The sequence below is a fragment of the Cyprinodon tularosa genome, unplaced genomic scaffold (assembly GCF_016077235.1).
Source record: "Cyprinodon tularosa strain WSP-4 unplaced genomic scaffold, ASM1607723v1 ctg71, whole genome shotgun sequence".
Classification (NCBI taxonomy): Eukaryota; Metazoa; Chordata; class Actinopteri; order Cyprinodontiformes; family Cyprinodontidae; genus Cyprinodon; species Cyprinodon tularosa.
The window spans coordinates 4,731,580-4,753,644 of record NW_024039463.1 but is presented as its reverse complement, the minus strand read 5'-3'; the positions used below and the strand labels follow the sequence as shown (position 1 = coordinate 4,753,644).

The window sequence follows — 22,065 nt, the reverse complement described above, 5'->3', positions numbered from 1 at the left end:
CATTGATCTATATAATGTAAAGTTAAAGTTTGGCCTCAAGGTGTCATTTTACATAAACGAAGCGCTTAAAAAAGAAAGAGTTTACATCTTGAAACTTTAACCCCAAAATCTAGTAGCTTTTTTCTTTTCCAGGGTGACTTTTTGTTTTAGAAAAAATAACTTTATTTAGACAGTTGCAGTTGCAGTTGTGTTTTTGAATTGTTTTGGCTCCTTGTTGAAGTTGACTTCTTCTGTACAGATCTAATAAATTTATAGTCAAGATAGCAATCAATTGTTTTTTAGATTTGCCTCCTGCATCACAACAAAAAAGTACAACATATTGACAGAAACAAAACTAACGAGGATCACAGCTTCAGGGTCTTCGCATAGAAGTAAACAGGCATTTTGTGCTGGATTTGTATTACTAGCCTTTCCTAATCTGAAATTCAGCTTTGAATTTTCCTTTTATAAGTCATGATAGTGCAGCTACAGACCATGCCCCATGTTTACTACTAAATCTGAGGGACGTCCATATGACCATAAAATAAGTGTGGTCGCACCAAAGCCAGACTATATTACCAATGCTCACCTAAAAGCAATTAATTTCCTTATAGTTTATATGTCATAGTCCAAGCTAAAACCCTAAAATGAAACAATTACACAGACTTACCTTAGAATTAAGGTAAGTCTGTTTAATTGTAAACTAAGATAAGTCTATTCTATTATATTCTTCTATTCTAAAATAAGATTTTCCATTCCCCATAGATAACATAAAAAAGGACTTAATCTTCTTTATCTAGATACTCTGATTTTATGCAGACAAAAATAAGACTAGGGACATTTCTAAATACCTACACAGAAAGCATGGATTGGCCCATTTTAAGTCCAGCCTGGTTTCAAAGTTAACCAAAGATTATTTTTGTAACTCCACCTTGAATGATAATGAAAACAAAAATAAAATTGCATGAAACACAGAAAAGTAGAAACATATTTTAATGTTGTAGAAAAAGGCTCATTTATTTGTATGTTCATAAATTCAATGAAGCACCTTGGTATCGATATCTAGAGTAAAAAACAAAACCACACATATTCATATAAATGATATAATTGGTATCAGTTTATGTCACAGATCAAAATATGACTTGTTTAAAAACATTCATAAAAATCTATAAGTTGTGCTGCTTAGACTTAAGTAGATATCAGTGTGGTAAGCCTTATAGAGAAAAATAAGAAACATTTAAAGTAGATGTAAACAAACCCTAAATCCATAATTTCTGAGAAAGAAAATATATTTTTTTCAGGCTTTCTCTACTGATAAACATTTTATGCAATTTAATATATAGGCTACAAAGTCAAAACCGTTATGCTTATTTCATCCGATAATGAAAAGAAAACCTCAAGCAAAACAGAGAAACAAAAAGACAGATATATACAATAATACAAATCCTTTTTATATTTCTATATATAATTTTTATTGCCTTTTTAAAATCTGAGATCAATTCTCTAATTTATCCCGAAGTGTACATAACCACCTCAGATTTCAGCATGCCATTCTTTATTTAAGGAATTTAAAACCAGAAAAGTTAGTAAAAAAAAAAATCTTGAATGAACACCTCAGGTAAAAAGCTTATGACCTCAAATGCACCTGAGTTCATTGAGTCTGAATGAATGGCATGGAACAGTCTGAAGGTCTTGGAGGGGCCTGGTCAAAGCTTCGATCTTAATCCATCTTACATGCATTGGCTTGACCCTAAATGGGCCAAATCATTCTCCCTTACTTTCCAATGTGGCATAAAGCATCTCTACCAAGAACATATTCTCCACAGCCATGAAAAAGACGCAATCCCAGATCCTGCAAACATCTGATAACAGTTGCCTTCAACTAGAATATTGTCACCTAGTGGGGGATTACTGTTTTCTCAAAAGGGGTCATGAAAGGTATAGTGGAGGATGTTCTTTTTCATCATCAATATAAGTGGTCCTCCTAATTGTCAATCATTCTGGGGATATGTTTATGTAAGGCCGTCCTATGTGCTCTTCCCCATTTTCTCTTACCGGTGTTGAGTCTGACATAGTGGAAAAATTGCACATCTTCTTTTGAAAAGTAAGCTTGTATGAGTGATGCAAAAAGCCACTTTTAAACAGAGCGTGCACGAGAAGAAATTAGTTTGTGCACGCTCTCGTACGTGTTTAACAGGCGTTCCCTCTCGGGTGTGGGTACAGGGTTGTGTATATGCATTCTTTTTAAAAATTGGAGAGACTTAGACTGATTTATTTTGTCATTTTGTATACACAAGTGGGCGGGTCTCAAAAATCTTTCACTATACCTTTTAAAACTATAGTAATTTACAGCTAAGTTACTTACAGTGAAAACAGGAATGCATATGTTTATGTAGTGTACTCAGCATGTATACAAAGTTGTTGAGAAGTGACTTGAGTCTCAAACTGCTGTTCCAAAAAAAAAAAAAAAATCTTTCTATTTCCTTCTTTTTATATCCTGGTAGATGATAGGTCAGTTATATATAGAAACGTAACACATGCATAAATAAAAATATTTCAAAGTATTTTTTTACACAGGGCACTTAATGATCCCAAACACCATCATGATGCTAATGACCACAAAAAGAACGTAGAGAAAGACTAAGATGAGACCAAGCAGTTTCCTCATCTTCCACTTACATAACATAATGGAGATGACAGTGAAGAGGAGCACGAGGAAGAGGAGGATACTGGCACAGACGAGGCCTCTGGTCTCAACAGCCACAGGGGATAAACCGTGGGTGAACGTGTAGAGGAGCAACTCTACTGCTAGACTTTTGGTTGAAATGACAAAGAAAAATTAGCATGGGGCTAATAAATCTGCCCGCTGTGTTAGTTTTTCTATCGTCATTTCTAAGCCATGCCAATTTAGTTTATTAACTTACCTTATATTGATGTCGAAGATGTTGCTACCCACATTACTGGACACAACCATGTCTCCAAGGCCTTTACGTGCCACTATTACACTAGTTATGAGATCAGGGCTGGACATTGCTGCTACCAGATATGTCATAGGACCCATGGCACCAAAAGCCTCATCCATCTGTAAAACATTAAAATAGTGTTTAGTGAGATTAAGTCAAAATTTCAGGATGGGAATATATGTTACATTAAATATTTCAGTGTGAAATCTAAAACTTGTTGGAGCATTAAGGATCTGTTACGGAAGCACTGACCTGGTGAGCCCACCACTTGACAAGGTAGCAGAAGACACTGATCCACACAATAGAAACTAGGTATGTCAGCACAAAGAATTTTCTGTTTTTCTATGAAACAAACACAAAAAAAAGTAAGTATAAAAGCAAAATTAATCTAAAACAATCTAAAATATCCATCTAGCCATACCTGGTTCCTGACATCGGGAACAGTGAGCCGCAGAGGGAGGATGATTGGCAAAAGAAAGATGTAGACAGCTTGTTTCTGCCACGTGTCAGGCCAGCGCAAAGACAATGGCTTAGCGCCTTCTAGCAATTTGTTCTCAACAAACTCCTTGCAGCCACCCGTGTTTACATTACCGCCTTCATTACAGTCTCCAAGGCCTTGTGCATCATCTTCACCTGTGGGAATATACACCTGGGTGGGATTCTGTTAAAAAATATAAAAGAAAACAAACGAAACTGTTTTAAACAATAGTGTAACACAAAATAAAAAAATAACATCTACCGGGTACTGTACTTTTGCAGCAAAACTTGTGTTGAGCTTATGGTGTAATTAGAAATGTCTTAATCGAGATATATCTATGCTAGATGACAATTTTGTAATTCTAAAAATAGACTTTTGCTAATACTAATCCCTACTGAGATACTTCCTCAAAGTAACGGTTGCTTACTGTATATGTGGTAAAATACTTAACATTAATTATCGCATATACCTATTATTATCATGATGAGCAACATGTACTTGTTTCAGAAGAAGTTTAGTTTTGGCATGCCACTCCAACAGGGTTTGAAGGTTAGAAAAAAACTAATGCATTAGATTAAAAATATAAAGCTGCAATCTTTTTTTTTCTAAGAATTGATAGTGGCAACAAGCACTTACATGTTTACTCTCTGTTTTGATTTGACTTGTTGATACTTTGCAAAATGGTTCCTGTTAATCATGCATGGACAAAACTCAAGACAAAAAAACATATCTTCCTCAATTAATGTAGAGCTTAACTAAAAAAAAAATAAAAAACATTTATTGGGTCTCAAGGGCCGCTGCGGTTATCCTAATACAACAGGTGACATGACACAGAAAACCAAAGAGAAGCAGAAGCAATGCAGTCTTTCAATGTGAATGTGATTCAAAAGGATCTGTTTAGGGCAAAACAAAATTATGTTTATGTCCCTTAATATGATTTTTCAAATTGCACATTAGGCAGCGATTTTTAAAACCTAGCTCTGCAGAAAGGCTTTTGCAAGGCCCACTGAAAATGTGACTGACCCAGCAGAACACTACCAACAGGTATACAGGTCATGTTTTGTCCTATAACACAGATCATTAACACTGCCTTCACCTTTTTTAGTGGAGTGCTTTTGGTGGTAGAGAAACATTTCGGATCCACAGATTATCCTGACCTTCTACTTGGTCAAGACAGACTTTGTAATTCATCAGCTAGAGGAAGAAGAGGAGGCATCACATGCATTGACTAAATGCTACAGAGAACTTGGTCAAATTACTTCATAATGGCCCTTTTTAAAATGACACAAGTTTAAATGGCGATATTTTTGTTTTAATGAATGTCACAGAGAGAGAACATTTTTAACAATGCAGAATTCATCATACAGAATCATTTCTCTGCTCTCCGCCATGTTGAAAGGTCAAAAGTTGACCTCATCTCAGCAACTAAATATATTTTTTCTAGGTTTCCAGTGGAAATTACAACATGAGTGATGGTTCATGTGCATCTTTGCTATTGTTGTTGCTGTTTACCATAAATAAGATACCACATGAAGGCAGCATTAGAATATCTTTATCTGAAAATATTCCGGTTTATTTTCACCAATTAAGGTAAAATAAAGTCCTTTCAAATAACTAGAAAAAAAAGATGACTTTTCCCTAATATACTTCACGTCTGCTCAGTGTAAAATAGTATTGATAGTAATGGTATAGAAATGTCAGATTAACACAGTGCTGCATGCAAGATTTATATTATATCAGATAAAAGTGCTAATTGTTTAAATCTATAAACAACTGTACTTGTCCTATCTTATCACATTCTATCTTAACATTCCCATTTTAAGAATATTTTATATTATCTAATCAAAATGTATGATAGAGCTCACCTTTTCACATCTGTTCACAAATGAAACTTTCTTCACCCTTTTGTTTTTCTGGAGTTTGGTCTTCATTATTTGCTTAGCTTGTGAATTATATTTCAGAAATATGATGTAGAGAATAGAAAAAGTCACCAGGATCACATTTTCCCACCACATGGCAGTACCGTCCAAGAAAAAAATTATCGCGAAGATGAAACCCAACATGTAGAATAATAGGTCTCTGAAAAGCGGCCAGCGAGAAAGAGGGAGAACCCTCCCACAAAACAAAGCACATATTCCAATCACAAACAACATTCTGAAAGCTGCCGAACCAATAACTGGGTTAATGTCCACAGGAAAGGTGCAGTCATCAAATGGGATTTTGATTAGCTTGACAAACAGCCATGGAATGGATCTTCCTGCAGCCATGAAGGTGACTCCCAGAACATCATCTGAGATATCCAACCTCTCCATGATGATCCCCAGCGAAGGAACGAAGAAATGATTGCACACAATTAAAAGTGCGACAAAAACGTAGATTATCCCAAAACCGTGTAGGACCACCCATCCTTGCCTGCGATCCTCAATAGAAAAAAGATCTTTAGGGAACATTGTGTTTGAGTGTTGAGCTTTACAGTGGGAAACATTGGAGGTTGGGTCATGAATTGATGTTTCCAGTGAAGGATGAAGAGTCATATTGGTTGGGTCCAAAAATGGTGATTTAGTTTCAGGCACTTTATCAAACGGAGTTGAATATGTAGGATGTTTAACCGGATCTTCCAGCACTGAGTGATCTGTGATCTTTCCAGTATCTTCTCCAAAGCCAGACAAAAGATTAGGGGGTTCAGTACCAACACTCTGATTGTCAACAGTTCCAAGAAGGATACCAGAGAAAAAAATCCTAACCATAGTCATCTCCATATTGTACATAAAACTGCTAATTCACTTGTTTGGCTCTAATGAGAAACACTAAAGGAAGGGCTGATCTTCTCAAACAGACCTTGGATTTACAGGATCCAAAATTAGAGCTGTCTGAATTGGATTTGAGTCCTTCAAGAAAACCTGTTGGTAAAGGAAAAAACCTCAGTTAAATTAAACAAGCAGTTCATCAGGGATACAAGATATAATAGAGTTTTTCTGCAAGCATTCGCTACAAACAGTTTGAACCACTTCAGTTTTTCCATCTTATCGCTTTTTTTTTTGACATTTCAATCATAAACTTTGCCATATTTTAATCAGATTTTATATAATTGAATCTTTTCAAAATAATGAAGTCTATCAGCATTGTTCAGATCCTTTTGTGCACTTTAGTATCTCAGATAATAAAGTAAAAACTTGTGTTATTTTTCATTCAAATCCTATATCAAACAGGCTTCTAGAATATCCTTCTTTCATCTGTGAAATATTGCAAAAACTTGGAATATCTTTTCCAGGGATGATGGTGAGAAATAAGACCACCGATGGGGGTCAGAGGGACTGGTGGTTCCAGTGTATAGCAGCCTCGCTTCTGTTAGTGAGCCCCTGGGCAGCTGTGGCTACAATGTAGCATCAGTGTGTGAATGTGTCAGGATTCAGTTGTGGTTTGAGGACCCAAATGCAGAGGCAGGGAGGAAGAGGTGAGTTTCTTGTTTGTTTGATGAAAGGTTGAACATAGAGGCAGGAAATAAAAGAAAAATAAATCTAACATGAAATCAAAGTCAAACAAACCAGAAACCATGGAGACATCTGGGGGAAACAATCACAAGGAGGAGGACTCAGCGAGACGGAGTTGGAGGAAGTTACTGTAGACAAGGAACCAGCACTGAGGAACTGAACAGAGAGTGTATTTTTTGGAGACTGAAACAAAGAGAAGACTAACGAGCAGATTGGGAACAGGTATGAACAGAGCAGAACAGGAAAGGAGCTAGAGAAAAAGGAGAACACAAGAGGGCAGCAGAGGGCAACAAATAAAAACCTGAAAACTGAAATTAACCAGAAAACACAACAAAATAAGAATTAAACCACTAAAACTAGAAAACATGGAACAAAGTAAAACAAAATACTCAAAAAAAAAAAAAAAAAAAAAACATAACAGGACCAAGACTGTGACAGAATGTGTGAATGACTGAATGTAGTTTAAAGCGCATTGGTCAAGTCCTCTGACCTGAAAAAGCTTTATATAATTACAGGCCATTTTAGTCCATGTGTTACTCCAAGGCTGGACTATTGTAATTCTTTACTATCAGGAAGTGTTCAACTTGTAGTTAAAAGCCTTAAGCTGATCCAATGAAAATTGAAAATAGAGATCATATCTCTCCTATCCTGGCTTCTTTTCATGGCTTTCTATTAAATCCAGAATAGAATTTAAAGATTTCAGCCGGGATAGACATTTCTCCCTAGCTCTACCCTTCTTATACCTCATACAAAATAGTTAGGCTCTGTTCTGTATTTGTGCTGTTATTTTGGCTGCTGGATCTCATTGGGACCATTTTTCCTCCTTCTGCTTCATTCTATCTATATTCTCCCATTTATCAAGTTTCACTCAAACATTTGTTCTCTCTGCTTTACAGCCATCAGTGTGAGTACAATCCTATTCGACAAACCATGTCTTTAGTGTCCCATTTCCAAACAGTTACACACAATATGTAATTAAACTATTAATATAGCCTACACGTTAATGGAAAATATAATAGGCTAAAACTAAGAGCATTACAGTTCAATGCTACGGAAATAATTAAAAAGAACTTCACACTTACTTTATTCCTGCGTTTAGTTTTCAATCACATTTTAAGATATCCAAAATAGAGTTTTTTTTTACTTTATATTTGCAGTCTGCAGTACATTTTTTCGAGGAAAGAAAACTTGATCCGTTTCAAACGGGTTATTGCGCAACTTCACAAAAAAAAAAAAAAATAAAAAAAATCCAGGACCGTTCAGTCTGACCCCCAGATTCCACATCCCCAAAGCATAAATCCTATGTATTTCCAAAAACTAAGACAGTTTAATTAAATTACTATTGGTACTTAGACACAGCAGGGAGCAGATTTCTCATCTCGATAAAAATATTATAATATTACAGGGGCTAAAAAGTTTCATCAAATCCAGTCACAACAACTTCCAAGAGCGCCTCTCACAACTTCAAAATAAACTTCTTATCGATTCTGAGTTTGGGAGTGGAGAACAAACCAGTTTTGTATGATTATCCCAATTACAAAGACCCACAAAGAAAAAAATAATGTTTTGGCAGAAACGCGTGTTATTGATGTTGATTTCATATTTCATAATTAATAATTAATTAATAATTTAGTATTATATTAAGCGTTCATTACCGCATGTTTTTCTCCTATGAATTAAATAATAATAATATATAGCATTCTCTCCTCGAGCTTCCAGGAAGTCGAAGCGGAGAAAGACGGGCGGGACCGCGGCTTTAGGCTATGGCAACCCAAGAATGCCACTATTCGCATCTACTTATGACTTAGACAGATTTATTTGTCATTTTGTTTACACAAGTGTAAAACAAAAATAAATATTACGTTTAGAACGATTCTCTGGACAATTTCATTTGTTTTTTAAAGTGCAGCCTTGAAAAATAGTAAAAAATAAAAGAAAAGACACATGTTAAGATTTAAATTCACCCTCTAAAAGCGCCCGTTTTCCCGAAATTTTGCTGCTTTTTACGGTATTTTAAATCTGAATAAGATTTAAATTTATTCCGATATTTTAAATCGGAATAAATTTAAATCTTAACGTGATAATTAGATGCCAATAGGGTAATTCTTGGCTTTGCTTTGCGCACGCGGTCTGGAATGGCGCAGCGTGGCGCAGCTGTTGTGGAGGATGTGGGTTTTCGCTGTAAGGGCCGAATGGGCAGAAACTATGATCAAAACCACAAACAACATAAACCGATGTTAATAATGATAATAATTATACGTGCAAATATTATTAGATAATTTCTAAAACACCTAACTACCCAGATAAATAAAGTGGAATTTCAGAGGAAAAATACAGTCTGGGTATGAACTGTATTTGATTTTGCCTCAAATTTGACGAAAAGCGTTTAGAATAATAATGGGGGAAAAAATTATTATAGTTATGATATGACACCATAGTCTTTGTAGTTTTTTGTTTGTTTGTAATAGATCCATGTTATGAATAATGCACATTTTGTTAGACTACATAGGAGCGGAACTATATATCGGTAAAAGATGTTCTCTACGGACAGCATTATTGATGCACTCCTAAAACAACATAAGCGAGATTACAGAAACGGTCTAACTTGTTTAGCCATTTTTGTGTCTTATATTTCATCCTTTGTGGGGGTTTTTAACTTATGGATATTTTTCCTTTTATATTTGATAAATAAATATCCCGAACGTGTCTCTGCTTTAGCCGTTAGGTGGCAAAATGCTAGCAAACTAGCCCCAGTTGCTAGTGCTAACCTGCCTAACGCCGCTAATTTGAGTTTTAATTTTAACTTAAGCTTGGAGAATTTCAGGTAGTTTTACAGTAAACTGTGTTTGGGAAATATTGTAAAACAGTTGTGGATCTCATTCAGAGGTGAGCAGCAATGCCTACGGTGATTTTAATGGACGTGTCCCTGTCCATGACACGACCAGTGTCCGTGGATGGCAGTGAGGAGTTCCAGAGGAAGAACCTGGCAGTTCACGGACTTAACATGCTGTTTGAACACATGGCTTCTAACTATCGCCTGGAGTTCACAGCGCTGATGGCTTTCTCTTCCCTTTGGGAGCTGCTGGTGCCTTTCACCAGGGATTACAATGCATTACAGGTAAGAGCTGCGTCTGCATAGAAAGTAATGTCTGCCTTCATATTGGTCTGTTTAATGATTTGGTGTTGTTGTTCACAGGAGGCACTCAGTAACTTGGAAGACTATGATAAAACATGTCTTGAGTTGGCTCTTCAAGGAGTCAGTAGCGTTGTTCAGCAGGAATGGGGCAGTGCATGTCCCTGTCAGGTATGCAAGCAGCCATGTTTATGTGGTTGATTTTTATTTTATTTTTGTCACACACAGAACAAAGCACATATTGACAAACATTTATCACAGTAATTGATATAGTGTGACAACACAGTGCATGGGAGGCATTCAGGTCTTGCAATACAGGAGTCAGATTTTCCTCTTATGTAGGAGAGTAGAGGATCCCAGATCTTGTGATAGTTTTTTATTTTGTCCATGTTGTGATACCTATGTTCCCCATTTCCCTCAGCCACATTTCATAGTTTGGGGCAAAGTCCCTTTTCCACATCTGCAGGATCATTTTCTTTGCCACAACCATTCCTAAAGAGACAACTTGAGCCTCAAATGTATTGGCCAAAAGATGCGTGGTTGATTTTATCCCTTTTTTTGGTCTTATGAAGTTCTCTGTTATTTGGGTATATTCATACAAAACAACGTTGTGTTCAGTAGATACACTATATTGCCAAAAGTATTTGCTCACCCATCCAAATTATTGGAATCAGGTGTTCCAATCACTTCCATGGCCACAGGTGTATAAATTCAAGCACCTAGGCATGCAGACTGTTTTTACAAACATTTGTGAAAGAATGGGTCGCTCTCAGGAGCTCAGTGAATTCCAGCGTGGAACTGTGATAGGATGCCACCTGTGCAACAAATCCAGTCGTGAAATTTCCTCGCTCCTAAATATTCCACAGTCAACTGTCAGCTGTATTATAAGAAAATGGAAGTGTTTGGGAACGACAGCAACTCAGCCACGAAGTGGTAGGCCACGTAAACTGACGGAGCGGGGTCAGCGGATGCTGACGCGCATAGTGCGAAGAGGTCGCCAACTTTCTGCAGAGTCAATCACTACAGACCTCCAAACTTCATGTAGCTCAAGAACAGTGCGCAGAGAGCTTCATGGAATGGGTTTCCATGGGCGAGCAGCTGCATCCAAGCCATACATCACCAAGTGCAATGCAAAGCGTCGGATGCGGTGGTGTAAAGCACGCCGCCACTGGACTCTAGAGCAGTGGAGACGCGTTCTCTGGAGTGACGAATCGCGCTTCTCCATCTGGCAATCTGATGGACGGGTCTGGGTTTGGCGGTTGCCAGGAGAACGGTACTTGTCTGACTGCATTGTGCCAAGTGTAAAGTTTGGTGGAGGGGGGATTATGGTGTGGGGTTGTTTTTCAGGAGCTGGGCTTGGCCCCTTAGTTCCAGTGAAAGGAACTCTGAATGCTTCAGCATCCCAAGACATTTTGGACAATTCCATGCTCCCAACTTTGTGGGAACAGTTTGGAGCTGGCCCCTTCCTCTTCCAACATGACTGTGCACCAGTGCACAAAGCAAGGTCCATAAAGACATGGATGACAGAGTCTGGTGTGGATGAACTTGACTGGCCTGCACAGAGTCCTGACCTCAACCCGATAGAACACCTTTGGGATGAATTAGAGCGGAGACTGAGAGCCAGGCCTTCTCGTCCAACATCAGTGTGCGACCTCACAAATGCGCTTCTGGAAGAATGGTCAAAAATTCCCATAAACACACTCCTAAACCTTGTGGACAGCCTTCCCAGAAGAGTTGAAGCTGTTCTAGCTGCAAAGGGTGGACCGACGTCATATTGAACCCTATGGATTAGGAACGGGATGTCACTTAAGCTCATATGTGAGTCAAGGCAGGTGAGCAAATACTTTTGGCAATATAGTGTATGTGTGACCGAAAGCATTTGCTCGATTTACTGGAGGTCTCTTCCTGTTAAAAGGGAGTTTTTCCTCTCCACTGTCGCTACAAGCATGCTTAGTGTGAGGGATTGCATTCGAGTCAATGAGTCGATGCAATTGACTGGTTTTCCTTAGATATAAAACTTTATATTAATTTGACTGGATGATCTGGTGAACTGTAAAGTGCCTTGATATGGTGTGTGTTGTTAATTGGCACTATATAAATAAACTGAATTGAATTCTTTAAAGAATATTGTCAGTTAGGTAAAAAAACATATGAATGCAATAGAAAAAAAAAACGTATTAATCCTCTTCAGTAGATTTCTAATAATGACATTTTATTTCCAGTTGCATCAGAAAAGTACTCCACATTTATTCAAAATCCACTTAAAAAACAAAGCAACCAATTATAAACCCAAACAAACCCAGAGTTAGCATTAGAAGGTCCTTTTAACTGCGCTGTATGTCCCTCACTATTGGACTGGAGATAGATTTGATGAAACAAAGGGTTCTCTAGGATTTTAGTTTTGCAGCTACATCTGCAACATCTGGACATTGTTCAAGATGGCCAGATGTTTCTGTGTTCTTTTCTCTGGCACATTCAGGCCTCCTGATTAGATTTTATATGCCTCAAAGCACATTGATTGGGTGGATATTGAATAAACACACAAAAATTAATATTGCTATAATGCACTGGTTAGACATCTGCAAAGGTGTTTTAATAAAGTAAACACAATTTGATCTTTGTTAGCTTCTCCAATTATTTAAATCGGCCCATTATACAGATAGACACAGAACTGACTTTACATATTTTATGTCAATTTAAGAAATGCTACAGTTCGTTCAATACCTTGCAGATGCAGAAAGGATATATTTTAACAGCTCTTTAGATATTATTGCTATAAAAAACTTTATCATTCTGTGACATTTTGGTTTTTGGTCCACCAATTTTTGTAAGCATTTAATTATGAACTGCTTTTCAAGGCAAAAAGAAATGGAAGACAGTCTGAGAAAAGAAAAAAAGGAAATTAAGTTTCCAGGACAGATCTAATCTCCACTGAAAACTGCCACAATATTTACGTCTAATCTCTAATTTATTTAGACACTGATTAAAATCTAATTTGACCCTTTACATTACTGTGAAAAAAAGTTTTTTTCTTACTCTTGTGTAGAGTCTGTGATGGGGTTTGGGTCATGCTTATTATCCATCTTCAGTAACAGTCTGTGTTCTCTCACTAACGCTTTAGTGGTGATTAAATGTAACTCATTACTATTGATCTCTGCTATGATCTAATTTCACTTTCCAGTTGCGTAGTCTGGCTTTAGCCCTACTTTAGCTCTTAGAGTGAAATGTGATAGCATTACATTTGACTTTATACTGCTTTGTTATATGTGAATAAGACGCATCACAATAATCTTTCATCCTGAGAAAACAATTATTTATATGGGTTTTTTCCCAAAGCCTCCTAAACTAATAGAACAGCTCGGATCTTTTGTTTTGTCATTTTTGAAGACATATTTCTTTATTTGTTATCATCATGTTTGAAAAAACAATGTCAATACAATTATTGTCTACAGTTCAGACGTGCGGCTGCACCACTTTCTGTAACTGGTGAAATGTATGTATCTATTTGAAGACCTTTTTTTATTAGTTTTTGGTTCTTATGCATGGAGGAAGTGGTCATTTATGTTTGCAGTAAATTATCACCAGTGATTCCTAAATTCGCTGTTATTACATCCTCCCCATTTTAACACCTCAAATATCAGACATCCAAAATTGTCTAGAGAGCTGTTCTAAACAAAATTTCTTTTTGTTTACACTTAAAAAAAAAATCTTAAGTTTACATGAAACTGTATTTTAAATGGTTGAAACTTACATTACTTCTAGCAACTTACACGTTATATCGTCACCCTATATTTAGTATAATGATTTTTATTGCCACTCCTCTGTTTTTTATTTTTTTATTTCCTGCCTTTTCATAATGGCTCCTCCTTAACTGCTCATGTTTATGCGTTTCCCCCTTTTGTCCTGTAGGTGGTACTGGTTACAGACGGATCTCTTGGCATTGGGAAGGGTTCCCTTCGTCACTCTCTTCAAACTCTGAAACATCGGGTTGAGGACAAAAAGTTTCCCCTCCCTTTTCCTTTTCCCACCAAAATGTTCATCATGTGTATTGCCAATGCAGAGGAGGTACTGAAGGGCTTATTTCTGACTGTACATTGGTTTTAAAAGATTGGCCATTCTATATCTATGGCAATAAAAATGAGCTGTAGGGAGCATGTCATAACTTAAGTGTCAAATTTCAGTATTCTTTTTGAAAGATCCAGAAATTAGAGCTTTTCTTGTTTTATTTAGCTGCAAATGACTGATGCCCTGGAAAACCTAGAGGAGCTCCTTCGTATCAGCGGAGGGGATGGACAGATCTTCACTGTGGATGGACCGCTTTGCATGAAGAGTGTACAAGCAATGTTTGGGTACGGCTGAGTTAACGATGCTGTAGAGATGCTTGTTTGTTTATTCATATGCTGAGTTTTTCTGTCATTTCCATTCCTCCAGCATGCTAATTGACCGGGCCTACTCACCTTTCCATGCAGTTCTGCACTGTGGGAATCTGTCTTCAAACGTTCAGGTGTTCCCTCGACCTGAACCTGTGGTGGTGGACGACGAGGTGGAGCCTATTCCCAGAGCTGTCAGCACAGGTCATTATCAAGATTTTTAAACTCACTTAAACTTTTTATCATCGATCTTCACTCAGGTTATGTTTGTTTTCAGATTTGGAAATAGTGGGCTTCATTGAAATTGCTGATATCTCCAGCCCTCCTGTAATATCCAGACACTTGGTCCTTCCTATTCCTGTAAACAAAGGTTTGTTTTGTTGCTCCAGCTGATTAATCTTTCTGCATAAGTGATTGGCAGCTTTTGCTCTTAAAAGGTTTCACTGAACAATAGTTATAGAAAACAAAATAAGAATGGCTATTAGGCCACTTCAGGGAAATAAGATCCTCTTGGATTGTTTTTTTGTTTTGTTTTTTTTTGTAGGAAATTATTATAAAAGAGGATAATTTGGAGAGAAGGATTTAAGCAGCATTAATTAAATTCTTGATTCCTTTTTGTTCTCACAGGAAGTTGCTCTAACATATTTTAATATAATTTTTAGAAGATGATGTTGGCGCAGGAGCTACTGATGAGCTTGAAGAGGAACCTTCGGCTAGCCAAATGGCTGGAAAAAGCCCAAATTTCTGTGTTCTTTTACATGGAAGTCTGAAGGTGGAGGGGATGGTGGCTCTGGTCCAGCTGGGGTAAGCATCAACAGAGTCAGAGTATACAGCACCTTCTAAATTTCTCTGCAGAAGAATATTTTTCATATGGGGGGGAACAGCTGCCTAATTTCACCTAACTCTTTCCTGCTTTGATCTCAGGCCGGAGTGGTTTGGCATGTTGTACTCTCAAGCAGACAGCAAAAAGAAGTCCAACCTGATGATGTCTTTGTTTGAGCCCGGTCCAAATCCTCTACCTTGGCTGGGCAAGATCACACATTTGGGACCAGTTTCAGGTAACATTTTACAGCATAAATATCAGATTGCTGGATATTTATTTTTTTATTATGCAACTTTTGAATAAACCTACAAACATGAAACACCAATATGGGTGAGAGACTGTTATCTTAAAGCTCAAGGGTCTCTGTATGTGTACATGATCAGTTAATGATTACTCTTTGTTCTGCTTTGAGCTTAATGTGGATCGACCGACTTCTCTCTGATGCGTCATCTTTCTGATGTTGCAGAGGCTGCTGAAAATCCCTACGGCGAGGATGACAGTAAAAGTCCTTTCCCCGTGCAGCCACAGGTCAAACGAAGCTACGCTCAGAACGTCACAGTGTGGATTAAAGCCAGCGGACTACAGGTGCAGTGAAAGGAAAATTAGAAATATGTAAAAATGTTGAAAACTTCAGAGGAATACATTATTATGGGGAGTGTTGGCCTAGTGGATTAGAGCAGTGCACTTGTGTTCTGAGAGGGCTGCAAGTACCCGGTCCTCACAAACTCCACTCTCGGTTCCTGAGCAAAACCCTTAGCCCCATACTGCTCCCCGGGCGCTGCACAATGGCAGCCCACTGCTCCCCAAGGGGATGGGTTAAATGCAGAGGTAAATTGCTCTAAAGGAAGATAAAGTTAAATTCATTATTAAATTATCTTGCTTTAAAAGTCCAAACAGGCAAAGCAGGTCATTAATACTGTAATGACCTGAATATCTTGTTGATAAAATAACATTTCCTACCTCTACTAACCATCCTGTACGACATTTGTGTGGGCAGTAAGGTGTAAACTTCAAACCTCAACTATTTCCTGTCAAGAATTAAAAATGTTATTCTATGTATGTTCAAATATCTCCTGACAAGTTTTTATTTTTTTTTTTTTTTTTTTTGTCGTAACACAGACTGATGTTCAGAAGATCTTGAGGAATGCAAGGAAACTACCGGACAAAACTCAGACATTCTATAAGGTAGGTTTAGCAGCAATTGTTTTAAATAAAGATTTTTTTTTTCTAAACAAAAGTAAAACTTCTGTGTTGTTAATCTACCAGGAGCTGAATCGCCTGCGGAAAGCAGCCTTGGCGTTTGGTTTTTGGGAGCTCCTGAAAGGCGTGGCTGAGCTACTGGAGAGGGAGTGTACAATGCTGCCCGACTCGGCCCATCCTGATGCTGCTTTCCAGCTCTCTCATGCTGCACACCAGCTCAAACTAGCCAGTTCTGGGGACTCCCAGTATGCTGCTTTTGATCACAACATTGTCCCCATGCACACAGACTTCTCCAGCTGAGCCATAAACTGATTCTCAGCTTGAACTGCCAGCAGATTTGGAACATTTCTGAATTGTTTACTGGAACATCATTTTGAGAAATAAGTCAAAAGAACATTGAAAATGTTAATTGTAAATATTCATTTTTTTTTTTTTTTTTACAGGTTTCTTAAACGGATATATTTCCAAGATTGAGCAGTTGCTAAATTTGTTTTTTTATTTGGTCTCATAAGTTATCAAAAGGACAATTAAAGAGACATTTAGAACAAGAAATGAGTAGAATAATAAAGATACATACTGGGTCAAAGCTTAGTTAAAATAAAGGACAACTTTTTTCAGATCTTTATCAGAAGGAAACAATAAATAAAACCATGCATTAGAGGTTGATATTCTTCATTTAAGCCAAAATCATTGTAAACCAGCTGTTAGCACTAAGGTCTTTCAGAAGTTGTTGCTCAGAAGTCATGTAGAAAAGAGACTTAAAAAAAAACAGATGGGTTAGAAAGAAATGTCAACTGTTTCAATCTCTGTGGTTTAACAGTAATCTGAAAGATCTAGTTTATGAGAACTACTGCTAAATGTGACCATGTGGTGATAAAAGATTACACAATCTGGGGAAAGGTTATGTAAAAAGATAGAGGAAGTCTGAGGAGAGCAAAGGTATGCGAAGTAGAAAACAACTATTAAGGAAAAAACATTCGGAACCGGAGCAGAGGCGTAGCCGATGGTCTTAAAAAAAAAGAAAAAAGGTTCAAATGTAAGCAGGCAGTAGTGGCATTCAAGTATTATTGTTAGTACTGAGCGTTAATGCGTCTTCCTCTTTTTGGTCCGGAAACGCCTTTTCCTCTGCTTGTAAAGGTGCCGAAAGTTAATAAAAAGCCCTGAGAGTAGAAAAAAAAGATCCGTCAGTATTAAAAACACACTTTTGATAAATAGTGCATTTTTAGATATACGTTTTCTGTTAACTTTACCCAAAAACATGAGAATCAGGTAGATTTGCAGGACGTAAGAGAAGCTGATGGATGTCCCAATTGCTTTCGGCAGAGGAATGCTCAAGAGTTTGGTTTGGTCAAATATGGGAATGGACTGTATCACTGCGACAGCTTTATGGAATAAAAACATGCATATTAATATGTTGATGTAAAAAAAAAAAAAGAGACTCATGAACTAACTCACCTTCAGCTAAGACACCTAATGGGTACAGGGGGATCCAGACTGTGTAGCGCAACCAAGTGAGAGTTTTCCACTCGGTGTTAAAGCAGCCCAGCATGTAAAACGGATACCTGAATTAGAGCAGGATGTTTGCTTTACTTGGGGGGAACAGATGCTTGTATGCCACCAGATTTGCATTTATAACAATATTGCTTTCAAACTCGTTTCATTAGGCTGTGGATTCTGCTGATCAGAAATGGAAATGAATAGTCTGTGTAGCTTGGAAACAAAGATTTAGAGCTTCTGAGTAAAAGTCTTTGACAAATGTTGGTAGAATGACGCTTCATGTCTCCAAGCTGGATATTATACACACCGTGGACATGAAAATGAACCAGTGGTTTGAAATTGGGGTGAACACTTCTGTCAAAATATCTTGTTTCTGTCATTTACCTTTTTTTATATATATTTTTAAACAATTACATGAGAAAAAATATTTTTTTTATGCAGAAAATGTTTTGTAATTGTGATAGCTGCTGAATTGACTAATGCAGACTTGGTTGACAACGTTCTCCAAGTAGAATAACCTATAGTAGGTTATTGCTTAGGAAACCTGGCTGATAATAGAGTGCTGTAAACAAGCATGGTAATGGAAAGTTAAGCTTTTATTGAGGTGTAATGATGGCATAAGGTTACAGTGCACAAATCCTGTTTCAAAGTCCTGGGTACAGAACCTGGTCAGGCTTGATGCCTTTGTTTTCCAGACAGACCATTAGATCCTTGCTACACATCTTTCCTCTTCCCACCCTACTTACTGTCACACTTTAAAAATAAAGGCCACAGGTACCAAACAAAAGGTTCACAAGGGAATTTCTTCATTATAGTAAATTTTGTAGGTCTAAGAATTTGCGGTAGAGTGGTGAGACAGAATCCAAGCTACCACCATCTTCCTCCAGCTTAAAGAAAATTTCATTTTGCAGCAGGACTTGGCACCTGCCCACACCGCCTAAAGCAGCAATACCCGAGTTAATGATCCTAGTTTAAAGGGGCTTGATCGGTCAGCTAAATCAACCCGATCAAAACCACAGAGAATTGGGTGTTGCAAAGAAGAAGCTGAGCAATCCCGATTCCAACGGTAATTAAACTAAAGACTTCAAATCTTTTATTCATTTATTTTTAAACCTTTAATGGTATTTCAAGACATGTGCCAAGGCAGTTTTACTCTACAAAAGAAAATCTGAAGTCCTAATTGCAAAACTGGTTTTATTACCTCAGGTTTTTATAGAGCATTAAAATAGACAGCCCACTTTGCTGTAGTAATAAACTGTGTTCCAAAGACCTTTAAACATTTTGATTATTCTGGTGTCAGTGAATATCTAGAAACACAGACCTCCTTAACGCCTCATCAGAGTGAGGCTGATCGCACTCATTCTCTGATGCTGCTGATGCTGTATTTCATCCAAAAGGAAATCTAGGCCAAGTATATAGTGCTGTACTTTTATATTTTATTCTACCATCTTGATTAAAACCTATATTTGTATAGTATTAGACATTTCGGAGAAAGTAAAACTTTGGGTATATATGACAATATTCAAACAATTTGCACCTTTACTTACCTAAAAATCTCAATGGTGCTCCAAAGATAGAAAACAAAGAAGACAACTGGCCGGTGGTGCATTTCTTCCAAACTACCAAAAATTATGAAGAGGATAAAGTTCCTTCCAACCACCTACCAAGAGAAAATAAAAGATACACCATGAGATCTCATACATTCATAGTCTATATGACAATTTTAACATTTTGCTGTTAGTAAAACTCACAAATGTATATGCTGTACCTGTATAAGGGTGGGAATAACACCAGTCCGAACTACACCAAAAGCAGCATTCAGCACCTCAACTGATGCCAAGATTTGACAGAAGAACATCACATCCGATATGGTGTGAAATGTGTCGTACAGCGAGTCTGAAATTTGATTAAGTGGTTAAAGTTACAAATGAAAGGAAGGTTTAAAAAAAGCAAACCACATGCAGGAGGATGGTTAAACTAGGCTGGTATTTCTGACCTTGCCCAAAGATGAAGAGGCGTACAGTCATGTTAACGAAGATCCATGAAAATCCAAGAAACTGAACCAGGTTGTAAACAAACAAAAAGCCTGTTTTCAGGCTAACAAACCCTGAGAGAAAAGAAAAATACAATTTATCCACTAAACCAAAAATGAGAGAGAAATGTTTTAGGAAATAAGTTTTAAATCACCTGATAGAATAATTACCTTCTTCTGAATGCCTCAAAGCTTTCAGTCTGTTCCTTTTCTCCTCCTTTTCATAATTTAAAGAAATAATGACTATTAGGATTGATAAAGCATTTGTTTTCCTGATCACCAGCAAAAGAAACACTGACATAAAAAGCACTGTACAAAAAAAAAAAAAAACACTGAGTGATGTTGAAAAATCTTATTTTGCCTGACCTTTTCCTGGATCTCCATCTCAGCGTCCGACTCGTCCAACCAGCGATCGAAGTCTGGGGCCAGGAAAACCGGTTTGCGCTCCTGAGCGGTCAGCCTTTCCCACCAGCCTCGCTGCTCTTTCCGCACTGTGATGTTTACCTGCCGCTGCGTGGACTTGTGTCTCACCTTGAAGCAAAAGAGCATAAATTAAAGTCACGGTAAAAAAAATAAAAAACATAAGAAGTAAAAGCTGAAGTGAGAAGACAAGCATACCTCTGACTTTACTGGTAAAAGAAACTCTAAGCTGAACTCATATTCATGCTGTCCTTTAGCACCATGCCCCAGAGCTGCAGGGATAAAAAAAAAGTGATCATTAGTCTCCATAAAAAAACACAAAAAACTGAGCAATTTAAGGAAAACTACTAAGAGTAGGAAACCATGACTTGCCTTGAAAATGAAGGACATTCTCATGTACTTGGACATCAATATTCTGCAGAAATAAACAGATAGGGGGAATGCCCTTGTACTGAATAAGCATTTGTATAATGATACATTTTAATGGAAAATTGTGATCAAATAGATCTCAAAGCAAGATAAACCTACCTTTTGTAGTCACAGAATGTACTGGAATTCGATTTTAATGTAAGCCATAACCTTTGTTACAGAAACTACTGAACAAATTGGCAGTTTTACATCTCTTCCGCCTAAGATCTGGTCTACCTCATTAACAAATAGCGTTACAAGTTTCAAAATAAAAACTGTGGTAACCTTCAGAGAAGTTGCGGATAGATAATGTGGAGATAGAACTGAGCTAGAAAAAAAAAATCCGCCCTCGAGTTTCAGAGGTTATTTCAGGCTTTACTAATCCACGAATCCACCCACGCGCTACTTCAAGCCCTTCCACTCAACTAATTCTGATATGAACAGGTTTGGTGAGGGAAAAGAAAGGGAACCTTGTGAAGATGTCATATCAGCGAAGCTAATCTCAGTTTGTATATAACAGTATGCAAACAAACTGCCATCTTTATTTGCATTTGTATTCTGCCATCTGAAGTAATAAAAAGAACTCAGGACAGCAGGTGTGTTGAACTCACCAGTGCATCTGTGAGCTCCACGCGCAGGTAGATTTCCTCGTGGCGTTGTGCCCAGTAAACAAGAGGTGTCAGCGTCATTATTGAAGCTCTAAAAAAGCTTATTTTCAAATGAAATAACACTAAAGAAAATGAATGAAGCCCCTTGCAGCATGCTAGCTTCCTGGAAGGTCCTCACCAGAATATTCTGTCAATGCGCGCGCACATTCTGTCACGGTGGAGACGTGCTCGTTCACGTTCGGTCCTCTCCTCTGATTGGCTGGAGATGTATATTTACGGAAGCATTACGGGTCCTCAGCAGTTGTTTTTTTTGTTTTGTTTTCTTTACATAACACGAAATAAAAAAATAGAATATAGTAAATTAGTTAGTAGTTTACGAGAAAATAAATTGCAATTAAATACACAAGATAGTTTGGACAAACGTTCTACTTCAAAATATTTTTTGTAATTTAAAGAATAACCATAAGAAAACGAAATTGATAGAAAGAATTTAATATTTATTAACTTAATTATTATTTAAAGAACAATTTCTAGAGGGAGGGGCTGTTTTATTAATATATATATATATATATATATATATATATATATATATATATATATATATATATATATATATATATATATATATATATATATATATATATATATATATATATATATATA

At 37.2% G+C, this 22,065-nt stretch overlaps 3 protein-coding genes across 3 annotated transcripts; 1 reads left to right on the top strand and 2 right to left on the bottom strand.

Moving 5' to 3' along the window:
* Positions 1-955: 955 nt before the first annotated feature.
* On the bottom strand, positions 956-9,528 carry LOC119772414 (sodium/potassium/calcium exchanger 1-like). The gene is made up of 7 exons (XM_038268823.1): positions 9,517-9,528; positions 8,567-8,672; positions 6,259-6,320; positions 3,364-3,603; positions 3,195-3,284; positions 2,904-3,061; positions 956-2,792 (listed from the first exon to the last, which is right to left on the bottom strand). Exons 1-7 carry the CDS (start codon positions 9,526-9,528, stop codon positions 2,549-2,551), a joined length of 912 nt encoding a protein of 303 aa, XP_038124751.1. The 3' UTR covers positions 956-2,548.
* Positions 9,457-17,871, top strand: ints14 (integrator complex subunit 14). The gene is made up of 11 exons (XM_038268818.1): positions 9,457-10,029; positions 10,108-10,215; positions 13,954-14,109; positions 14,275-14,393; positions 14,476-14,618; positions 14,692-14,784; positions 15,077-15,218; positions 15,339-15,472; positions 15,704-15,822; positions 16,357-16,422; positions 16,504-17,871. Exons 1-11 carry the CDS (start codon positions 9,808-9,810, stop codon positions 16,735-16,737), a joined length of 1,536 nt encoding a protein of 511 aa, XP_038124746.1. The 5' UTR covers positions 9,457-9,807; the 3' UTR covers positions 16,738-17,871.
* Positions 16,920-21,612, bottom strand: hacd3 (3-hydroxyacyl-CoA dehydratase 3). The gene is made up of 11 exons (XM_038268816.1): positions 21,406-21,612; positions 20,759-20,801; positions 20,585-20,658; positions 20,333-20,497; positions 20,138-20,183; positions 19,931-20,041; positions 19,703-19,830; positions 19,482-19,594; positions 17,893-17,999; positions 17,688-17,819; positions 16,920-17,597 (listed from the first exon to the last, which is right to left on the bottom strand). Exons 1-11 carry the CDS (start codon positions 21,481-21,483, stop codon positions 17,521-17,523), a joined length of 1,074 nt encoding a protein of 357 aa, XP_038124744.1. The 5' UTR covers positions 21,484-21,612; the 3' UTR covers positions 16,920-17,520.
* Positions 21,613-22,065: the final 453 nt, after the last annotated feature.